General features: G+C 48.0%; 1 protein-coding gene across 5 annotated transcripts in view; it reads left to right on the top strand.

Annotated features, from left to right (window-relative positions):
* Window positions 1-22,569, top strand: part of dapk1 (death-associated protein kinase 1) — a 290,457-nt gene that overhangs the window by 189,840 nt on the left and 78,048 nt on the right. For all 5 annotated transcript variants that reach the window (XM_038804815.1, XM_038804813.1, XM_038804812.1 and 2 more), the window contains exons 16-17: window positions 15,001-15,198; window positions 17,692-17,889. In XM_038804815.1, the coding sequence (XP_038660743.1) occupies window positions 15,001-15,198; window positions 17,692-17,889 (396 nt within the window). The remainder of the gene's footprint in view (window positions 1-15,000; window positions 15,199-17,691; window positions 17,890-22,569) is intronic.

The following is a 22,569-nucleotide window of genomic DNA, read 5'->3' as shown; positions in this document are numbered from 1 at the left end:
TCCACTTGAATGGCAACTTTCAAAGATCTATGAATATAGACCCCAAGATCTCTCTGCTCCTCCACATTGCCAAGAACCCTACCGTTAACCCTGTATTCCGCATTCATATTTGTCCTTCCAAAATGGACAACCTCGCACTTTTCAGGGTTAAACTCCATCTGCCACTTCTCAGCCCAGCTCTGCATCCTATCTATGTCTCTTTGCAACCGACAACAGCCATCTTCACTATACACAACTCCACCAATCTTCGTATCATCTGCAAATTACTGACCCACCCTTCAACTCCCTCTTCCAAGTCATTAATGAAAATCACAAACAGCAGAGGACCCAGAACTGATCCCTGCGGTACACCACTGGTAACTGGGCAGGCTGAATATTTGCCATCCACCACCACTCTGACTTCTATCGGTTAGCCTGTTCGTTATCCAACTGGCCAAATTTCCCACTATCCCATGCCTCCTTACTTTCTGCATAAGCCTACCATGGGGAACCTTATCAAATGCCTTACTTAAATCCATGTACACGACATCCACTGCTTTACCTTCATCCACGTGCTTGGTCACCTCCTCAAAGAATTCAATAAGATTCGTGAGGCAAGACCTACCCCTCACAAATCTGTACTGACTATCCCTAATCAAGCAGTGTCTTTCCAGATGCTCAGAAATCCTATCCCTCAGTACCCTTTCCATTACTTTGCCTACCACCAAAGTAAGACTAACTGGCCTATAATTCCCAGGGTTATCCCCATTCCCTTTTTTGAACAGGGGCACGACATTCGCCACTCTCCAATCCTCTGGTACCACCCCTGTTGACAGTGAGGACGAAAAGATCATTGCCAACGGCTCTGCAATTTCATCTCTTTCTTCCCATATAATCCTTGGATATATCCCGTCAGGCCCGGGGGACTTGTCTATCCTCAAGTTTTTCAAAATGCCCAACACATCTTCCTTCCTAACAAGTATCTCCTTGAGCTTACCAGTCTGTTTCACACTGTCCTCTCCAACAATATGGCCCCTCTGATTCGTAAATACTGAAGAAAAGTACTCATTCAAGACCTCTCCTATCTCTTCAGACTCGATACACAATCTCCAGCTACTGTCCTTGATCGGACCTACCCTCGCTCTAGTCATTCTCATATTTCTCACATATGTGTAAAAGGCCTTGGGGTTTTCCTTGATCCTACCCCCCAAAGATTTTTCATGCCCTCTCGTAGCTCTCCTAATCCATTTCTTCAGTTCCCTCCTGGCTATCTTATATCCCTCCCGCACCCTGTCTGAACCTTGTTTCCTCAGCCTTACATAAGTCTTCTTCCTCTTAACAAGACATTCAACCTCTTTTGTCAACCATGGTTCCCTCACTTGACCCTCTCTTCCCTGCCTGACAATGACATACATATCAAGGAGGGGCTGGTTTAGCTCACCAGGCTAAATCGCTGGCTTTTAAAGCAGACCAAGCAGGCCACCAAGCACGGTTCGATTCCCGCACCAGCCTCCCCGGACAGGCGCCGGAATGTGGCGACTAGGGGCTTTTCACAGTAACTTCATTGAAGCCTACTCGTGACAATAAGCGATTTTCATTTTCATTTTTTCATTTCAAGGACACATAGTATCTGTTCCTTGAACAAGTTCCACATTTCACTTGTGTCCTTCCCTGACAGCCTATGTTCCCAACTTATGCACTTCAGTTCTTGTCTGACAGCATCGTATTTACCCTTCCCACAATTATAAACCTTGCCCTGTTGCACGCACCTATCCCTCGCCATTACTAAAGTGAAAGTCACAGAATTGTGGTCACTATCTCCAAAATGCTCCCCCACTAACAAATCTATCACTTGCCCTGGTTCATTACCAAGTACCAAATCCAATGTACCCTCCCCTCTGGTCGGACAATCTACATACTGTGTTAGAAAAGCTTCCTGGACACACTACACAAACACCACCCCATCCAAACTATTTGATCTAAAGATTTTCCACTCAATATTTGGGAAGTTGAAGTCACCCATGACTACTACCCTGTGACTTCCGCACCTTTCCAAAATCTGTTTCTCAATCTGTTCCTCCACATCTCTGCTGCTATTAGGGGGCCTATAGAAAACTCCCAACAAGGTGACTGCTCCTTTCCTATTTCTGACTTCAACCCATACTACCTCCGTAGGCAGATCCTCCTAGAACTGCCTTTCCGCAGCTATTATACTATCTCTAATTAACAATGCCACCCCCCACCTATTTTACCACCCTCCCTAATCTTATTGAAACATCTATAACCAGGAACCTCCAACAACCATTTCTGCCTCTTTTCTATCCAAGTTTCCGTGATGGCCACCACATCGTAGTCCCAAGTACCGACCCATGCCTTACGTTCACCCACCTTATTCATGATGCTTCTTGCATTCAAGAATACACACTTCAACCCATCTCTGTGCCTGCAAGTACTCTCTTTGTCAGTGTTACCTTCCCCACTGCCTCACTACACACTTTGACGTCCTAAACATCGGCTACCTTAGTTGCTGGACTACAAATCCCATTCCCATTCCCCTGCCAAATTAGTTTAAATCCTCCCGAAGAGTACTAGAAAACCTCCCTCCCAGGATATTGGTGCCCCTCTGGTTCGGATGCAACCTGTCCTGCTTGTACAGGTCCCACCTTCCCCAGCATGTGCTCCAATTATCCAAATACCTCAAGCCCTCCCTCCTACACCATTACTGCAGCCACGTGTTCAACTGCACTCTCTCCCTATTCCTAGCCTCGCTATCACGTGGCACCGGGGACAAACCAGAGATGACAACTCTGTCTGTCCTGGCTTTTAATTTCCAGACTAACTCCCTAAACCCGCTTATTACATCCATACCCCTTTTCCTATCTACGTCGTTGGTACCAACGTGCACCACGACTTCTGGCTGCTCCCCCTCCCCCTGAAGGATCCTGAAGACACGATCCGAGATGTCATGGACTCTGGCACCCGGGAGGCAACAAACCATCCGAGAGTCTCGCCAAAGACCCAAACACTCGAAGCAGCTGTACTATTCCCCCTATCGACACGTTCGGTTCCGACACGTATAACAGCAAGTCATCGGCATATAAGGACACCCAATGCTCCATCCCACCCCTGCACTATTCCTTTCCATTCCCCCGAACTTCTTAATGAAATAGCCAAGAGTTCAATCGTGAGTGCAAACAGCAGGGGGGACATAGGACATCCCTGCCTACTCCCACGGTGGAGAGAAACGTATCTCGAGCTGATGTTGTTTGTGCGGATATAGTAGCTTTACCCAGTTCACAAATCTTGGTCCAATCCCAAACCGCTCTGGAACTGCCATCAAGTACCCCCATTCTACCCGGCCAAACATCTTCTCAGCGTCCAATGCCGCAATCACCTCTGTTTCCTTCCCCTTTGCCGGTGCCATAACGACGTTCAATACCCTTCTAATGTTTGAAAAGAGCTGCCTCCCTCTCACGAACCCCGTCTGATCCTCACCTATCACCTTCGGGAGGCACTCCTCCAGCCTACCCGCCAGTACCTTCGCCAATACTTTTGCATCCACATTCAGAAGTGATATGGGCCTATACGACCCACACTCCGTCGGATCCTTATTTTTTTTAGCAACAGGGAAATCGAAGCCTGCCCCAACGTTTGTGGCAACACCCCGTTCCCTATCGCCTCTTCAAACATCCCTACCGTCAGGCTTGCCAGCTTATCCTTGAATTTTTTATAGTACTCTACCGGAAACCCATCCAGCCCTGCCACCTTCCCCGACTGCATCCTCCCAATCTCATCCTTTATCTCCTGCTCCACTATTGCTCCTCCTAATGCAGCCCTGTCCCCTAACCTCAGGTACTCCAACCCATCTAGAAATTCCTGCATCTCCCGGTCTCCCCCAGATGGCTCTGACCTGTACAACCTCTCATAAAATTCCTCAAATACCTTGTTAATCAGATCCAGAGCAGCACCAACTTCCCTGCCCTATCCCTCACCTGAACAATTTCCCTTACCGCTGCCTCCCTCCGGAGCTGACCTGCTGACATACACCCCACCTTATCTCCATGTTCGTAAACTGCACCCCTTGCTCGTCTCAGTTGGCGCACCGCCTTCGTAATAGACTGTCGGTCGAAGCTCGCCTGTAGTTCCTTCCTCTTTTCCAGCTTCACTGGGTCCCCATCTTCTGCATAACTCCTATCTACCTCCAACATCTCATCTATTATCATCTGCCGCTCCAACCTCTCCTCTTTGTCCACCTTGGCCTTAAAAAAAAATCACCTCACCACTCACCACCGCCTTTTAGAGCCTCCCAGACAACTGCCTTCGACACCTCACCCATACAATTGAAACCTACATATTCCTCAATTACCTTTTCAATTTTGTCACAGAACCCTTGGTTCCCCCAAAAGTCCCACATCTAATTTCCACCCCGGCCTCTGCGCTACCCCATTCTCCAGTACTATATCCACCCAATGCGGAGCATGATCTGACACTGCAATTGCCGAGTATTCCGACCCCTTGACCCCAGCCAGCAAAGCCTTCCCCACCACGAAAAAGTCAATCCACGAGTATATCTTATGGGCTGCTGAGAAAAATGAGTACTCCTGTTCCCTCTGGTGCAGGAACCTCCAAGGGTCCACCCTTCCCATTTCCACTATTAGCCCAGCCAATGCCTTAGCCCCCCCTGATGGGACCAGCGAGCGTGGTCCCATTGAATGGTAGAAAACTTATTCACACCCATGATTCCCTACACATGTTCTCAATCTTGGATGTACTATACAAGAGAGGGATTAAACCTAAGGCAGAACATCCTGGGAACTTTCCATTATATCTCTCAACAGCCAGTGTGAAGAGGCCAGGCAGAGTATTCTCTCTTTTTTTTATACATTTAGAGTATCCAATTTTTTTTCCAATTTGGGTGCAATTTAGCGTGGCCAATCCACCTATCCTGCACATCTTTTTGGGTTGTGTGGGTGAGGCCCACGCAGATACGGGGAGAATATGCAAACTCCACACAGACAGTGACCCAGGGCTGGGATCGAACCCAGGTCCTCAGCGCCGTGAGGAAGCTGTGCTAACCACTGCGCCACCGTGCCGCCCATAGGCAGAGTATTCTCGATGAGAAAATTGTATGAAATTTCCAGCAACAATGAAGTGATCAGTGTCAAAACGAGACATTATAAATGACAAACGGTGGTTGGCGTTTTATAGAAATAGTACAAAATTAGTTTCTGTTCAAACTACTGCCAATCGATGATTCATGTATACTTATACTTATGTTAACTAATCCTGTTAAAAGCATAGCGGTATCAGTAAGGGGATGTAACCCTCTAAAAGTGGTATTTCATTTGCCTGTAACTCTAAAGACATCCACCAATTGTGTTTGAGCAGTGCAGATTTAGCCAGTACGGATTATAAAATAAAGAATGATAAATGCTAGCAAAGGTCCTGGACAGTTATGGAACATTTAACAGAGCATAAAGGCTGTGTACCTGGCTATTGCAGTTTCAGAGTTCACAATCATACTATTCATAAGCAGTTGCAGCTCAGGTATGTAAAAGCAGATTAAATAATCTTGCAGGAATTATTCAGTGGCATTTGGCATTCGGCATTCAGTGACGGTGTGAATTAATGTTCTTATTAGAGGTTGTTTCCTCCCCCTAATTTACTCTTGGTGCTGATAATGGAACTTTTCAGGAATGGTGCATTTGTGTGCAATCCCCTTAACATCTGTCAGCAGGCTGTTGGCTATCACACCCAAGCCTAATTCTGCCCCTTGCAATAAAGTAAAGTCGCCATAGTCTAGATTGACTATAGGTGATTTAACCTGAGAATTATCACACCTCGGGCGAGGGGTAGAGAAGGCAGGGCCTTCATGAATAACCTCAGCCTGTAGTGGGAATTGAACCTGTGCTGTTGCCCTCCCTCTGCAACAGGAACCAGCTGGCCAGCCAACTGAGCTAAATCACCCCCCAGAAAGAAGGTGCAATATCCAAATATTTACATATGGGAAAGATTCTGGGCGATAATGTTCTTCCCGTAGCACTGGTCTTGGCTGAGATCAGCTACCTGAACAGACTCCAACCTGGAACTCTTGAGCCTCGCATAACAGCTTGCAGCTATTAGTTCAGTCATTGGGTGTGCTCATTCAAGCTGTTATATTTCTTTGTATTCTTTGAAAATATATCAGAAATGTAACATGCATTATCACCATCAGATACAGAATTCCTCCAACACAACAACCCACTATGAAAACCAATGCTTGGGTTCATCGTTCCCTTGTGTGATTTAGGAGCGTTTTGGCATCTATTTAAAAGCAATCAAATATAGTGTACGACTTCTGAAAATGGTGAATCTGTGCTACTTAAACAACATTACAAGATGTAAATTAAACCAATTCATGCGAACCGGGTGAGTTTGGAGTATTTCCGGTTGCACCAGGAGACGAGGCAGGGATATCCACTCTCACCTTTGCTCTTTGACTTGGCTCCAAGGCAATGGCGCTGAGAGCGTCAAGGGACTGGCGGGCGGGGGGGGGGGGGGGGCGTGGAGCATAGGTTTGACTGTATGCTTTACTTTTCGAACCTGTTTGAAGGTATTGGGGCAATTATGAGTATATTGGAGGAATTCTGCCGGTTCTCGGGGTACAAATTGAATATGGGGAAGAGAAAGGTTTTTCTGATTCAAGCGAGGGGGCAGGAGAAGAGTCTGGGGGAGTTGCCGTTTAGAGTGGTGGAGGGGGGGGAACTTTCGATATCTAGGTATTCTGCTGGTGCGGGGTTGGGAGCAGCTGCACAAGCTGAATTTGGCTTGTTTGGTGGACAGATGAGGGGGGATTTTAGGAGGTGGGATGTGCTCCCGCTGTTACTGGAGGGAGGGGTGCAGTCAGTGAAAATGACGGTTCTCCTGAGGTTCTTGTTTGTGTTCCAGAGTCACCCGATCTTCATTCCTCAGGCTTTTTTCAGGACGGTGAATGTGCTGGTTTGGGGTAAAGCCCCGCGGGTGAAGAAGGTGCTGCTGGAGTGGGGCCGAAGGGGACGAGGGAAGGTGGGGGGGAGCTAGCTCTTCCAAATTAAATGAACCACTATTGGTTGGCGAATATTACCATGGTGAGGAAGTGTGTGGGGGCGGGGTGGTATGGGAGTGGATAGAGGCAGCCTCTTGCAAAGACTCAACTTTTGGTGCACTGTTTTTTTTTAAATAATTTTTATTGAAAATGTTTTAATTTACACAACAACATCAAACCATACTAAAATACCAACGATAACAGTAATAACAACAATCATAAACCTTCGCCCCTCGACACCGTCCCCGCCACCCCCGTCCAGAATTCTTCCAGTGCTGGGCATGCCCAGAACATATGGGCATGATTCGCTGGACTCCCCGAACACCTGGTGCACCTGTCCTCACCCCCAAAGAACCTACTCATCCAAGTCCCGGACATGTGGGCCCGGTGCAGCACCTTAAATTGGATGAGGCTAAGCCTCGCACATGAAGAGGAAGAGTTGACTCTCTCCAAGGCATCCGCCCAAGTCCCGTCCTCTATCTGCTCCTCAAGTTCCCCCTCCAATTTAGCCTTCAGCTCCTCCACTGACGACTCTTCCACCTCATGGATTACCTTATAGATGTCAGACACCTTCCCCTCTCCGACCCACACCCCCGAAAGCACTCTGTCCGTCGTCCCCTGCGAGGGCAGCAAAGGGAATCCCTCTACCTGTCGCCTAGCAAACGCCTTTACCTGCAAGTATCTGAACATGTTCCCTCGGGGAAGCCCAAATTTATCTTCCAGTTCCCCCAGGCCCGCAAACCTCCCGCCAATAAACAGGTCCCTCAATTTACTGATGCCCACCCTTTGCCACCCCCTAAATCCCCCATCCTTGTTCTCCGGGATGAACCGATGATTGCCACCCAGTGGAGCCTCCATCGAGCCCCCTGTTTCCCCCCTATGCCGTCTCCACTGTCCCCAGATTCTTAGGGTCGCCGTCACCACCGGGCTCGTGGTAAACCTCTTAGGGGAGAGCGGCAGCGGCGCCGTTACCATGGCACCCAGGGTCGTACCTCTACATGACGCCATCTCCATTCTTTTCCACGTCGCCTCTTCCCCCTCCATCACCCATTTACGCACCATTGACACATTGGCCGCCCAATAGTACCCCAAAAGGTTGGGCAGCGCCAGCCCGCCTCTATCCCTCCCTCGCTCCAGGAAAACCCTCTTCACTCTCGGAGTCCCATGTGCCCACACAAAGCTCAAGATACTGCTAGTCACTCTCCTAAAGAAGGCCCTGGGGATAAAGATGGGCAGGCACTGAAAGAGGAACAAGAACCTCGGAAGCACCGTCGTTTTGACGGACTGCACCCTCCCCGCCAACGACAATGGCAGCATGTCCCACCTCTTGAACTCCTCCTCCATCTGATCTACAAGTCTGGTGAAATTATGTTTGTGAAGAGTACCCCAGTCCCTGGCCACCTGCACCCCCAGGTACCTAAAGCTCTCCCCTGCCCGCCTAAGCGGGAGCCTACCAATTCCTTCCTCCTGGTCTCCAGGGTGCACCACAAACACCTCACTCTTGCCTAAATTTAATTTATAACCTGAAAAGGTCCCAATCTCAGCTAGCAGCTCCATCACCCCCGGTCCCCTCCCACTGGGTCCGCTACATACAGTATCAGGTCATCGGCATACAACGACACCCTATGTTCCTCCCCACCTCGCACTAAACCTCTCCACCTCTCTGAATCCCTCAACGCCATCGCCAGCGGCTCGATTGCCAATGCAAACAACAAGGGGGACAGGGGGCAACCCTGCCTGGTCCCTCGGTAAAGCCGGAAGTACTCCGACCTCCTCCCATTCGTGGCCACGCACGCCATCGGGGCCTCATGTAGCAGCCTCACCCATCTAATAAACCCTTCACCAAATCCAAACCTCCCCAACACCTCCCATAAGTACCCCCACTCCACTCTATCGAAGGCCTTCTCCACATCCAGCGCCACCACTATCTCTGCCTCCCCCTCAATCGCCGGCATCATGATGACTTCAACAATCTCCGCACATTCGTGTTCAGCTGCCTTTCCTTCACAAAACCTGTCTGGTCCTCGTGTACAACCCCTGGCACACAGTCCTCTATCCTGGTGGCCAGGATTTTTGCCAGCACCTTGGCATCTACGTTGAGGAGAGATATGGGCCTGTATGAACCGCACTGCTGGGGGTCCTTGTGCCTCTTTAAGATTAACGAGATCAGTGCCCGCGACATTGTCGAGGGCAAAGTCCCCCCTTCCCACGCTTCATTAAGTGTCCGCACCAGCAAGGGGCCCACTAGGTCCACAAACGTTTTATAGAATTCCACCGGGAACCCCGTAAAAGTCCTTGAAGACCTGATTCACCTCTACCCCCTTCCGCACCACATTCCCACTCTTGTCTCTCACTCCAGCAATTTCCTTAGCCGCATCCCGCTTGCGGAGCTGATGAGCCAGCATCCTACTCGCCTTTTCACCATGTTTGTACACTGCCCCTTGTGCCTTCCTCCACTGTGCCTCCGCCTTTCTAGTGGTCAGCAAATCAAATTTAGCCTGCAGGCTGCGCCTCTCCCCCAACAGTCCCTCCTCTGGTGCCTCTGCGTACCTCCTGTCTACCTCCAGCATCTTTCCCACCAGTCTATCCCTCTCACTCCTTTCGCTCCTCTCCCTGTGTGCCCAGATGGATATCAGCTCCCCGCGAATCACTGCCTTCTGGGCTTCCCAGACTACCCCCACCTGAACCTCCCCCGTATCATTCACCTCGAGGTACCCCTCAACACTTGCCCGGACCCTCCTACAGTCCTCCTCCTCCGCCAACAACCCCACATCCAATCGCCACAACGGGCGCTGGTCCCGCACCTCCCCCATCTCCAATTCCATCCAATGCGGAGCGTGGTCGGAGATTGCAATGGCCGAATACTCGGCCTCCTCCACTCTCGGAATCAGTCCCCTACTCACCACGAAGAAGTCTATCCGAGAGTAGACCCTACGTATGTGGGAGAAAAAAAGAGTACTCCCGTGCCCTCGCCTCACAAACCTCCATGGATCCACCCCACCCATCTGGTCCATAAACCCTCTCAGTACCTTGGCTGCCGCCGGCCTCCTACCCGTCCTAGAGCTGGACCGATCCAGTGAAGGATCCAACACCGTATTGAAGTTCCCCCCCATGATCAAACCTCCCGCCTCCAAATCCGGGACCCGTCCCAACATACGCCTCATAAAGCCTGCGTCGTCCCAATTTGGGGCATACACACTAGCAAGTACCACCTTCTCTCCTTGTAGCCTGCCCCTAACCATAACATACCTACCCCCCTTATCCGCCACCACCTCCGATGCCTCAAACAACACATTTTTCCCCACCAGAATCGCCACTCCCCGGTTCTTCACATCCAACCCAGAGTGGAAAACCTGCCCCACCCATCCCTTCCTCAGATGGACCTGGTCCGCCACCTTCAGGTGGGTCTCCTGAAGCATTGCCACATCTGCCTTTAGCCCCCTCAGATGAGCAAGTACCCTCGACTGCTTCACCGGCCCAATCAGTCCTCTCGCATTCCAGGTGACCAACCGGATCAGAGGGCGTCCCGCCCCCCCCCCTCCCCCGTCGACTAGCCATAGCCCGTCGACTGCCCGCCCCAGGCCAGCACCCCCTGCCCGACCCAGTCTCCACGGCGACACGCCTCACTTCTGTCCCCCCGGCCCCCACCAGCTCCTTCCTGACCCTGCCAGCAGCAACCCGGTATTCCCCTTCCTCCCCCAAGGCTAGGAACCCTCCTAGCCGCGAACCGTCCTCCATTGTACTTCCGTGGGTCAGCTAACTTCTGCTGCCCCCGGAAACTCCCACCAAAAACCCGCCCCCTCCCAAAGTGGAATCATCCCCCATCCTATCCCTCCCCCAGTCACCGCTCCAGCGCGGGGAGGAATCAGTTAAGGCCCCGCCTCCCCCGTCATCGTCTCCTCCCCCCAGCCCCGCAGCGCGGGAAACCAGAGGAAAGCCCGCACTTTCGCACTGCCCCACCACACCCTTCTGACGCAGCGCCCAAATACCAGCCCCACTCCGTACCCCCAACCCGACATAGAATACAACAAACCCCCCAACCCTCCCCGCAAGATACAAAACTCAAACAATGCCCCACAGCAAAAAACATAACAGAACAACACCCCCATAAATAACTATATCAAAATTGTAAAAGTACAGAAAAAGAGAACACAGCAACAGCAGAATCTAGCAATAAAGTATTACAACCAACCCCGCAACCCCCAACCCCTAGTTCAAGTCCAGTTTCTCCGTCCGCACGAAGGCCCACGCCTCCTCCGGGAATCGAAATAATAATGCCGGTCCGAATAAGTTACCCACAGGCGCGCAGGCTGCAACATTCCAAACTTAATCTTCTTCTTGTAAAGCACCTCTTTCGTCCGATTAAACCCGGACCGCCGCTTAGCCACCTCCGTACTCCAACCCTGGTAGATCCGTACTACCCCATTCTCCCAGTTGCTGCTCTTCACCCTCTTGGCCCAGCGCAGCACACACTCCCGATCACTGAACTGGTGGAACCTCACCAGCACCGCACGCGGGGGTTCATCCTCCTTAGGCCTCCTGGCCTGTACTCTGTGTGCTCCCTCCAGCTCCAAGGGCAGATGGAAAGACCCGGCCCCCACTAGCGAGTTCAGCATCGCAGCCACGTAGGTTGTCAGGTCCGACCCCTCCAGCCCCTCCGCAAGGCCCAAGATCCTCAGATTTTTCCGCTTCATGCGGTGATCAAGCTCCTCGAAGAGTTCCTCCACTTCTTGTGAAGTGCCTCGTGTCCCTCCACCTTACTCACGAGGATCCCGGCCTCTTCCTCTCGTTCAGTGGCCTGTGTCTGCAGCTCCTTGATGGCAGCACCCTGGGTCGTCTGAATCTCCGAGAGCCTTTTGTTCGTTTCCTGCAGAGAGCTCAGTACCTCAGCCTTGAAGTCTGCAAAACAGCGCAGGAGAGCAGCTTGTTGCTCCTGGGCCCACAGCCTCCACTCCTCTGGAGCTCCGCCGGCCGTCGTCTTGGGTTCCTTTCCCAGTTTTTTCTGGGGAGCTGCTGCCGTTTTTACCCCTTTCCACTCAGAGTTCGAGTCATGGACTGCGGGGAAAGTCGATCAGCACACCTTCTCCCACCGGGAGACGTCGAAAAATTTCCGTTTTGGGCTCTAAAAAGAGCCGAAAAGTCAGTTTGAAACGGGAGCTCCCAAATGTGCGGCTTCCTACGTCATCGTCGCCACCGGAAGTCACTTTTGGTGCACTGTTGACAGTCCAGTAGTGATGGCGGCCCTGAGGATGTGGGGACAGTGGCGGCAGCACCTGAGGCTGGAGAGAGCCTCAGTTTCGGCACCGATCTGCGGGGGGTTTTGGGGCTGGCAACGGACGGGGTTTTAGTGGTTTGGGGATCTATTCGTAGGGTGCATCTTCTCGAACTTGAAGGGGTTGGTGTTTTTTAAGGCGAGCGGCGATTCTCCGAGGCCGAGCGGACGCACTCTTTTCCCTCCGCCGCCCCGCAAGATCAAGCCGCCACGTCTTGCAGGGCGGCTGAGGGAAAAGACGGCAACTGCGCATGCGCGGGTTGGCGTTGTCCAACCTGCGCATGCGCAGCCGACGTCATCGGCCGCGTCAGCCGGCGTGACGCTTGACGTGCGGCCTTAACGGCCGTCGTCAAGGCTGTGACGCACGGGGCCGTGCTGCTAGTCCCGCCCGGGGGGGAGAATCGGCCCCGGAAGTGGGCATGAAGGCTGCCGTGGGTCACGGCCTGTCCCACGGCAGCCTTTACGATTCTCCACATTTGCGGATAATCTCGCCCATGATATTTCAGTTCATACCTTAATCCCATGTGCATGTAATAATTTATTTTGTTCTCTGTAAATTTTAATTAAATGTGAATGAGATCAGTGCATTTTACTTCCTGATTTGCTGTCTGAGGACACTTCAAAACGATTGGTTGCTTATCTTGTTTGATGACATCATTGCTGGATGCTTGGGGTAGCACGGTGGCGCAGTGGGTTAGCCCTGCAGCCTCACGGCGCCGAGGTCCCAGGTTCGATCCCGGCTCTGGGTCACTGTCTGTGTGGAGTTTGCATATTTTCCCCTTGTTTGTGTGGGTTTCGCCCCCACAACCCAAAGATGTGCAAGCTAGGTGGATTGGCCACGCCCTTTAATTGGAAAAAATGAATTGGGTACTCTAAATTTTTTTTTTAATTGCTTGATGCCTGGAGAGCCCCTTGAAAAAAGTCATGTTAAAAAAGGGGAAATCCGCACGAGATCTTTATGAGCAACTTCCTTCAGGGTCAGTGACGAATGCCATCATTTTGCTGACTGCAAAGTCTGGGGCTATAGTTGCTTTAATCTGTTTATTTCTGTGTGTGTATTGGTACTTGAAGTACTCAGTTATTTCCGCTATTTAGATATGATCGGTTTATAACTTGGCGCCATTCTCACAGTTAGCAAGTCCCATTCTGTCTACAACTTTGATTCATTGCACGGGCAGCACGGTAGCATAGTGGTTAGCATCAATGCTTCACAGCTCCAGGGTCCCAGGTTCGGTTCCTGGCTGAGTCACTGTCTGTGCGGAGTCTGCACGTCCTCCCCGTGTGTGCGTGGGTTTCCTCCGGGTGCTCCGGTTTCCTCCCACAGTCCAAAGATGTGCGGGTTAGGTGGATTGGCCATGCTAAATTGCCCGTAGTGTCCTAAAAAGTAAGGTTAAGGGGGGGTTGTTGGGTTACGGGTATAGGGTGGATACGTGAGTTTGAGTAGGGTGATCATTGCTCGGCACAACATCGAGGGCCGAAGGGCCTGTTCTGTGCTGTACTGTTCTAAATTCTAAATTCTAAATTGCATCACAGAATTTATCCATACCAATACTTTAATAAGATTAATAAACTTACAATAGGGCATGATTGAACGGGGGGAAAAAGAGTCCTGTTGTGGGCATGTTTAGTGTGCAGGTGCCGAGAACGACCCCACTATCCAACATTACTCTTTCTTTTTTTTAAGGGACACCCACTGAGATTGCACTTACCTCATTTTTAAATGCCGCCCTGATTCCACCACCCCCCTTGAACTCCCAACCATGGCTTCCAGACCTATCCAACGTGCCCCAACCTGCCTGTTGGGGATCCTCGAGCCCCGCCTCTCCCCACCTCATGAGAGCAGGGCACCCCTGTGCCCAATCCCTGCCACAGGCAACCTGGCACCTAGGCACTGCCAGCCTGGCAATGCTCTTGGCAAAGCCACCTGAACACCCTGGCAGCACCCAGCTAGAGTGGGAGCGTCAGGTACCACCCTGCCCAGAGCCCAACTACCTGGAGCCTGGGCGACCCTCCAGGTGCCCATACACCTGGTCCATGTTTGTGTGGACCAGTGCTAAATGACAGCATGGTGAGATCTCCCAGACACAGGTGTTCGTTCCCACGTCTCGGGAGCATTGGATGCTGACATATTTAAGTGAGCCTGACTGCTCACACAAATATTTAAATCTGGATTTTGCCCAGCGAGGGCCTCGTGTGAGATATAATGGCCTCATCACCGAGTCAGGCATGACGAGGCCATTCGCCCACAGTGTATTGAAGATGTTCAATGCAATGGCCAATTTATTTTTTCCAATTAAGGGGCAATTTAGCATGGCCAATCCACCTACCCTGCACATCTTTGGGGTTGTGGGTTGAGACCCACGTAGACATGGGAAAAATGCAATGGACAATTTATATAGATGTTTACCATGCTCCATGCTCTTAAATTTTCCAGTCATTCAGCCAGCCGTTAGTTGGCACAGTAACTCCTGCACAAGTCAGGGATGCCGATTGCATTGCAGTGGTCTCATGTAAATATTCGGCTTCTGACCCTGTACTAGGCAGTCCCATGCAATTGTACAGTTGCATTACCCCGTCATTCTGGTGTTGTATTTCTAGTTTTGTTACCTCTTAATGCTTTATTTTTGTTCTTAATTTGTTCATGTTTTTAAAATTGTAACCCTTTGTATTTTTTTAATTGTTCTAGGACCAAGAGACCCCTTTGCATTGTGCAGCTTGGCATGGTTACTATGCTGTGGCCAAAGCACTCTGTGAAGCCGACTGCTCTGTTCATATTAAAAATAAAGAAGGAGAGACTCCCCTGCTGACTGCAGCAGCAAGAGGCTATGTGGATATAGTGGAATGTCTGATAGAACATAATGCCGAGGTGGATGAAATTGACACGGTAAGATCTAAACGTGCACTGTGTTTGAGTTTCTGTCGGCTTTTCTGCTGGTTTTGGAGCTAGTCGATTGGAACCTTGATTATGTGTAATTGCTATTTTGGCAGGAAAGCAAGTAAAGATCCTCATTACCACCAGGAACTGCTAGCACCTTGCAATGCTCTTTTTCAGTATCCACAATAGCCCTATAATGCTTACATTTGATCTTGCAAAAGGGATATTACAACATTGGTCACGTTGCTCTGTTCTTGACACATGCAGGATTAAGTACATGAGTCATGTCCCATGGTGGATATCATTCTGTGAGAACAAATCTATTCTTCCCAGATGATTAAGATGCAATTCTCATTACTTAAAGCAGTGATTCCTGCTTAAGGAAGATAAGCACGTTAACATTGGCACTTGTTTAGTTAGGATTGCTGGAGACTTGGTGCAGGTTCCCATGTTTACAATGTTAAATCTGGCTCTCATTCCGGCATCAGAATATAAATGCCCAAAAAAGTGAATGTACAATTCTGGTGCTAGGAGGAGAGCAAGATAACAGGAAAAGAATACATGGAGTGGTGTGTAGATGCTGATCTCCTGCAATCCAAAGTGAATAATTGACATTGTAAGAGCATGCTTTGGTGATGCTCTTCTGCTCACGTCGTTAAGTATTTAGTGATGAATGAGAATGTGCCAGATTTTCAGAAAATGGGCAATGCAAGTGTAACACGCTGCACTGAGTTTGACATTTCTGCCACTGGTGAGTTATTCCACACGAATGTATTGGTTGAAAGCGCATGACTTTAATTGCCACAATTACCAAATGAAGGAGAAATGGTTTCCAAATTGCAGAAGTCTTAGTTTGGCAAATAGAATAGTTGGATTTTGAAACTATAAACAACTAGTAAGCAAATGCAGGTCATCAAACCACTGAGGGACCAAAAGGACAGGTTTTAGATTTTCACTCATGTTTCAAAATGGAGGAATTACATCACATTCGTGCAATGTTTACTGCAATAACAAGAGGGAAAAGATTGCATGTCAAATTTTAGATTACATTTACAAGATATTTCCTTCCCTCCAAACTTGCATGTGACCCCTTAAGACATAAAAGCATGCTATGGTTGTGAGCCATATAGTCTGAGAACCTAGTAGCAATCCTTGCAAAGCAGAAGGTAGATGAGGATATGACTAGGTTCTGTTATGAGACTGCTAACCCCTACGCAATGTACATGTGAATATGCACACGGACAGCCGATGGTAATTTCTGTCCAACCTCACCAATGCTGGATAGGTACGTGAACAGGTGACTTTGGAGACACAGCCCAGATGAAATATCACTGCTTTTAAACAGTAAGCATAGACTCAACTGGTTTAAACAATGGCTAGTTCATGCTGTCAGACCAGCGAGGTGTAAATTTAATCATTGGTCTGTGGCCCAGTGGCCCAGCAAGAGAAGAAATCCGTAAAGAGGCTGGAGGGATGAGATTTACTGAGGAAAAAGAAATGGAGTAAATTGGGAAGGGAAATTGGTGAATATAGGTGCTTTGCAGTCTTTCACCTTAATGGAGTTAAATCATGAAGATTCTGCACGGAGGTTAGAGACACAGAATTCAACAAATAGGCTGTTTGTTTATTTGAAAGTTGAGCCTGAGTTTGCTTCCAAATTGCTAATTTTTGCAAAGTTTTTAAAATAACACTTGGGATATGTTTGCAAGGTCTTCTTTTGCTTCAAATTGCCAAGATTGCATATTAACTCCCATGGTTTTAGCAAATGGCACATCAGTTAAAATATTTTTCCATTTAATGCTGAATGTGATGTCAAGTGCTGGTGGTGTGACTAGTTCCCTCATAAGTAGCCCCCTCATAAGCAGCTGCCATGTTCAGAATGTTCTTTGGCCGACAAGTTTCTTAAACTTCCATCAAGTGTATCATTAACTGTGGACTGCTGGAGATCTGAAGTTGATGGAGTTAGTCTGCCATTTTGTTTGGATATTTCCTAGATCTTCCCTTCCCTAAACAAGAATCATCTTTCTATGTTAGAATCATCCTTTTACTAACTATGCATTGACGCATATTGGGTGAAATTGGTCTGAGTGAATGTTTAGGCCCAAAACTGAGCTTGTAGAGGCACAACTTCTATTGAGTCAGGAGGACTGTTGCATGATATGGGGAAAGAATTTAACTTGTGGGTGAGAGCCATTGAAGAATTCTGAATGGTGCAAACTTGATTCCTGCCCCACTTATGAGGTCACGGGTTTGTCAAAAGGGTTCTTGAACAAATGTCACACCTCTAATTTACATATTGAAGAGGTCTGATGCCTTTTTCAGGCATTTAAAAATCTGTTAGTTGGACCAATGCCTCCGGAGATTGGGCACAGGCCATACCACTGCTAAATCAAAATGCTTTCTGCCCATTTCACATCTGAAAAATCTGTGAAATAAGTAGCAATTTCTACCCCAATGTGTTTTGTCACGGATGTATATGTTTGCATTTCATTTTTTTTTTAGGATGGTCACACAGCCCTGCATTTAGCAGTACGGAGATGTCAAATAGAGGTGGTGAAGTACCTAATAAATCAAGGATGCTTCATAGATGTACAAGATCTACAGGGTAATTCAGCTCTACATGTAGCCTGCAAAGATGGCAACGTAGCTATCGTTATGGCCCTTTGTGATGCAAATTGCAACCTTGATGTAACTAATAAGGTAATACCATCATCATTAAAACCTTTTCCATTTTATTTAATTTTGTTTTAAAATAAATTTAGAGTACCCAATTTTTTCCCAATTTAAGGGGCAATTTAGTGTGGCCAATCCACCTGCCCTGCACATCTTTTTGGTTTGTGGAGGTGAGACCCAAACAAACACTGGGAGGATGTGCAAACTCAACACGGACAGTGACCCGGGGCTGGGATCGAACCCAGGTCCTCAGTGCCGTAAGGCAGCAGTGCCAACCACTGTGCCATCGTGCTGACCCTTAAAAGCCTTTCTATTTTACGCCTGTCTTGTTTTATATTTGTGCATTTCTTCTATGAGTATATACTATAAAAGCGTATGATTGTATAATGCACTACCATTACAATTAAATTTTGCAATTTTATTCCTAACCAGATTAGTCTTGCAACTTCTTATGGGTGAAACTTGTGTATTGCTAACAAGCCTTCTTGTGACCAACATCCTATACAGGCATGCTAGGCGTTGGCTGAAGACAGTTATGCAATTCATTCCTCTTATGATCCTTAACAGTGCTGCGTTTGCGGTAAACTGCATTGCAGCAGCAGGAACCTTACCCTGCAGACCTTATTCTGTGAGAAATACCACCCTACAACTCTCCGATTTCTGTGCTCCTCCAAATAAGAAATCCTGTGCATCCCCAGTTTTCCTCACTCCACCATTTGCAGTCATGCCATTGTCTAGGCCTGAAGCTCTGGAATTCCCTCTCCATCATTCTCTTTAAAACATATCTATTTGACCAAGCTTATGGTCGCCTGTTGTGATATCTCTCTGTGTTTTTTCTTTGGTAGCACTCCCGTGAAGCAACTTGGGATATTTTACTACTTAAATGACTATAAATGCAAGTTGTTGTTAAATGGATTCCTGGATTAAGATTTTAAAGTTTTGGGTCATCCACCTCCACATGACATAAAGTGATCTCACTTTTGTTAAGTGATATGTAAATAGTACCTAAGATATTTGTGGGGCCTCAATCTTATAGGATATAATAATTTTCCCTCCAGTCAGCATATGACATTTTACTTTAATTCATTCTCTGGTCCTGATATTTTCTCATCAGATCTTTTGGTGACCCCGAGACGCAATCTTGTTTCATCATCACTACTATTTCCTGCAGCCTTTTTTAGTTGAGGCAAATTGCCTCCTCATATGAGGTCAGTACGTGGTAAAGACCTATAAATTAAGGATCCAGAGACTCTGCCACCGCCAGATTGATATTAGGGTTAAATTACGAAGATGGGTTAGGACATAAGAAATGGGAGCAGGGATAAATATTCAAGCCTGCTCTGCCATTACATATGATTATGGTTTATTATCTACCTCAACTCCACCTTCCTGTGCTATCCCTATTAATATTCAGAAACTATTGATTTTGGTCTTAAATATACTGAATGACTGAGTTACCGCCGTAGCATGGCCGGTGACAGCGGGAGACCCCGCTCTCAGGATCTACCCAGCTCGCCACGCCTTGCAAGATCTTGTGAGATGTTGCGATGTGAAGCCCGCGCATTGTGGCCAGGATCACTTTTTGGCAAATCTGCATATTATAGTGAGACAGCTAATCTCAGTCCAATATGCAGTTCCATGAGGAAATCAAGGCACTGGGATCTATTCCTTTCGCCTTGGGAGTTCTCGGGCGAGCGCAGTACTGGTCTCCACAACAGGAACCAGACGGAGCAGGACTCATTGGGGTTTCCCAGGTAATTGGAGGCCCCCATGTGCATGCCCTCTGGTACAACTGTTGCCACCTGGTTACCTTGGCACTGGCACCATGGCAGTGCCACCTGGGTGCCATCCTTGCACTGCAATAGCACCCAAATGGCACTGCCAGCTGACAGGGCATTGCCAAGATACCAGGCTGGCATTTTTGGGGGCAGCGGTGATCAGGATGGGGGGGTGCCCTGCACAGGTGTGGAGTGTGCAGGTGGGGCTGCCTCGGGACTTCCAAACAGTGAGTTACAGCTTGTGGGGGGTTCATGGGTCACGTTGGATGCCTAAGAGATCGGGACACCTCTCCCTGCACTGAGGAGTTTCGGCAAGCGGGCTCCTCAGTGCAGAAAATGGGGCTAGGTGTGGCCTCGCCCCCAAGTTAGGGAACGTTGTGTTTCCCGGTGCTGCAAGTGCTGGGAAACACGCAGCTAAGTGCTCTCGCTATTGGACATAGTTCCCATTTGGTTCGATCGTGCCCTATATGTTTCAATGAGGTCACCTCTCATTCTTAACTCTAAGGAATATAGTCTAGTCGTTCCTCATTTTTAAGCCCCAAATCCCAGGAATCAGTCACCGATTTCTTAGATTAGACGTATACTGTATTCACAGAATACGACAGTGCAGAAGATGCTCTTCGGCCCATCGAGTCTGTCCTACGCATGGAAGGCCCTTATCTGCCCACCTAACCCCACTTGCCAGCACTTGGCCTTGAATGTTATGCCATGCCAAGTACTCATCCAGATACTTTTTAAAGGATGTGAGGCATCCCGCCTCTACCACCTTCCTAGGCAGTGCATTCCTTCCGTCACCATTCTCTGGGTAAAAAAGTTTTTTCCTAAATCTCCCATCTCTCACTTTGATCTTGGGTCCCCTCATAACTGACGCTGAACTGCACATTCTCCTGTGCCTAAATGGGTTTCACCCCTTAACCCAAAGATGTGCAGGGTAGGTGGATTGGCCATGCTAAATTGCCCTTAATTGGAAAAAAATAGTTGGCTACAAAAAACTGCCCCTTAACCAAGGGGAATAGCTGCTCACTATCTACCCTGTCCATACCCCCCACATTCCTGTACACCTCAATCAGGTCACCCCCTCAGTCTTCTCAGCTCCAGAGGAAACAACCCAAGCCTAACCAACCTCTCTTTGTAACTTCCATCCCAGGCAACATTCTGGTGAATCTTCTCTGCACCCTCTCCAGTGCAATTATATCCTTCCTATAATGTGGCGACTAGAATTGCACAAAGTATTCCAGCTGTGGTCTCACCAAAGTTCTATACAGTTTCATTATGAGCTCCCTGCTTTTGTAATCTATGTCCCGATTGAGAAAAGCGAGTGTCCCATTTCACTACCTCATTAACCTGCCCTTCTGCCTTCAGAGATCTATGGACAATCACGCCAATGTCCCTTTGTTCTTTGGAACTTCCCAGTGTCAGACCTTACATAGCATATGGAAGGAGTCCGATAACGTATAAAATCGTGAGGGACATAGAAAGAGTAGACAGGAAGAAACGTTTCCTCTTAGTTGAGGGGTCAATAACCAGAAGGCATAGATTTGCAGTAATGGGTAGAAGATTTAGAGGGGATTTGAGGAAAAACTCTTTCACCTAGAGGGTGGTGGGAGTCTGGGACTCGCTTCCTGAAAGGAAATTTGGCTCTTAAGCAGGTCAAAATGGTGGCACTTTCTGCACATGTGGTCATCCAGACTGCAAGGTGTGTCTATAAGAACTCCCCGCAGGCTGTGCAAAACACAGGACTGAGTTCCGCAGTCATACTTTTAGTTACATCTCTTACTCTAAATCTATGCCAAATAGAAAATTATTTACATTATTTTTTTTAAAGCCACAACTCTTATCTTGCCTTAACGTAGCTTTAAAGTGGAGAAAACTATTTATCCACTGTTTAGCATAATCAGCTCTCCCTGTTGTAGCCTCTGCTCCTGCAGCAGGGCAAGACCACCCTCTGAAGATCAGAAAGTTAGAAAGCAAAAGAGTACCACTTTCCCCGCAGCACTGAATTCCCAATTTGCTCCATATTCCCAAATAAACTCACTCTGACTGTCTCACTCAGGTGATGTCCCTCTCACAACTGCTCATGCGCCTCTTACGTGACTGAGAAATTTCTAAATCTTAAGGGTAGGTATGAGTGTGGGATGTGTTTTTCTCCAACAGTTACAAAAGCCATATGAGTAACATTAGGCCTGAGTTTACAATGTGTTCGAATGCCTGAGCATACAAAGGATAAATGGCTTTGCTGTAGTAAATAGCTATTAATGTTCACTCGAGTTATTTTGACCTTAAATGCAAAGATGATGATGTTACTATCGTACCTTCAGTTAGAGACTAGTTTTTGTTCTAAAGAATAATTGAGTCATAAAAGTTTAAAGCACTTGAGTTGGTAATTCGGCCCATTATATCTGTGTCAGTTCTTTGTAAAAGTAATGCAACAATTATCCACACTGATCTCATCCTATCGTCTTCACTTGAAATATTTATCTAATTGTCCCTTAAAATCTAATGGTCTGTTATCCCATCAGTCCTGTACTATTCCATCTTCTGTATAAATAAATTTATGTTAACCCCTTTCTCCACTCTCATTGACAATTTTACATTAATGACCACTTATCACTGACCTCCCTTAGCCTTATTTACTGCCGTATAAATAGCCTTAGTATCAAGTCTCAGATAGTTACAGTTTCCCATCATTGGCATCATCATAGTGAACTGGATTTGTGCTATCCATAATAGATTTCCCAGAATACCACACAGTATTTTAACTGCTAAATTACCAATATATCTTTTTAAACTTAACATTGGATGGATGGATTTGTTTATTGTCACGTGTACCGAGGTACAGTGAAAAGTATTTTTCTGCAGCAGCTCAACAGATCATTCAGTACATGGGAAGAAAAGGGAATTAAACAAAATTCAAGAAAATACATAATAG

This window comes from Scyliorhinus canicula, chromosome 8, assembly GCF_902713615.1.
Source record: "Scyliorhinus canicula chromosome 8, sScyCan1.1, whole genome shotgun sequence".
Taxonomy (NCBI): domain Eukaryota; kingdom Metazoa; phylum Chordata; class Chondrichthyes; order Carcharhiniformes; family Scyliorhinidae; genus Scyliorhinus; species Scyliorhinus canicula.
Note: the sequence above shows the minus strand (reverse complement) of the source record. Positions and strands in the feature narration are given on the sequence as shown.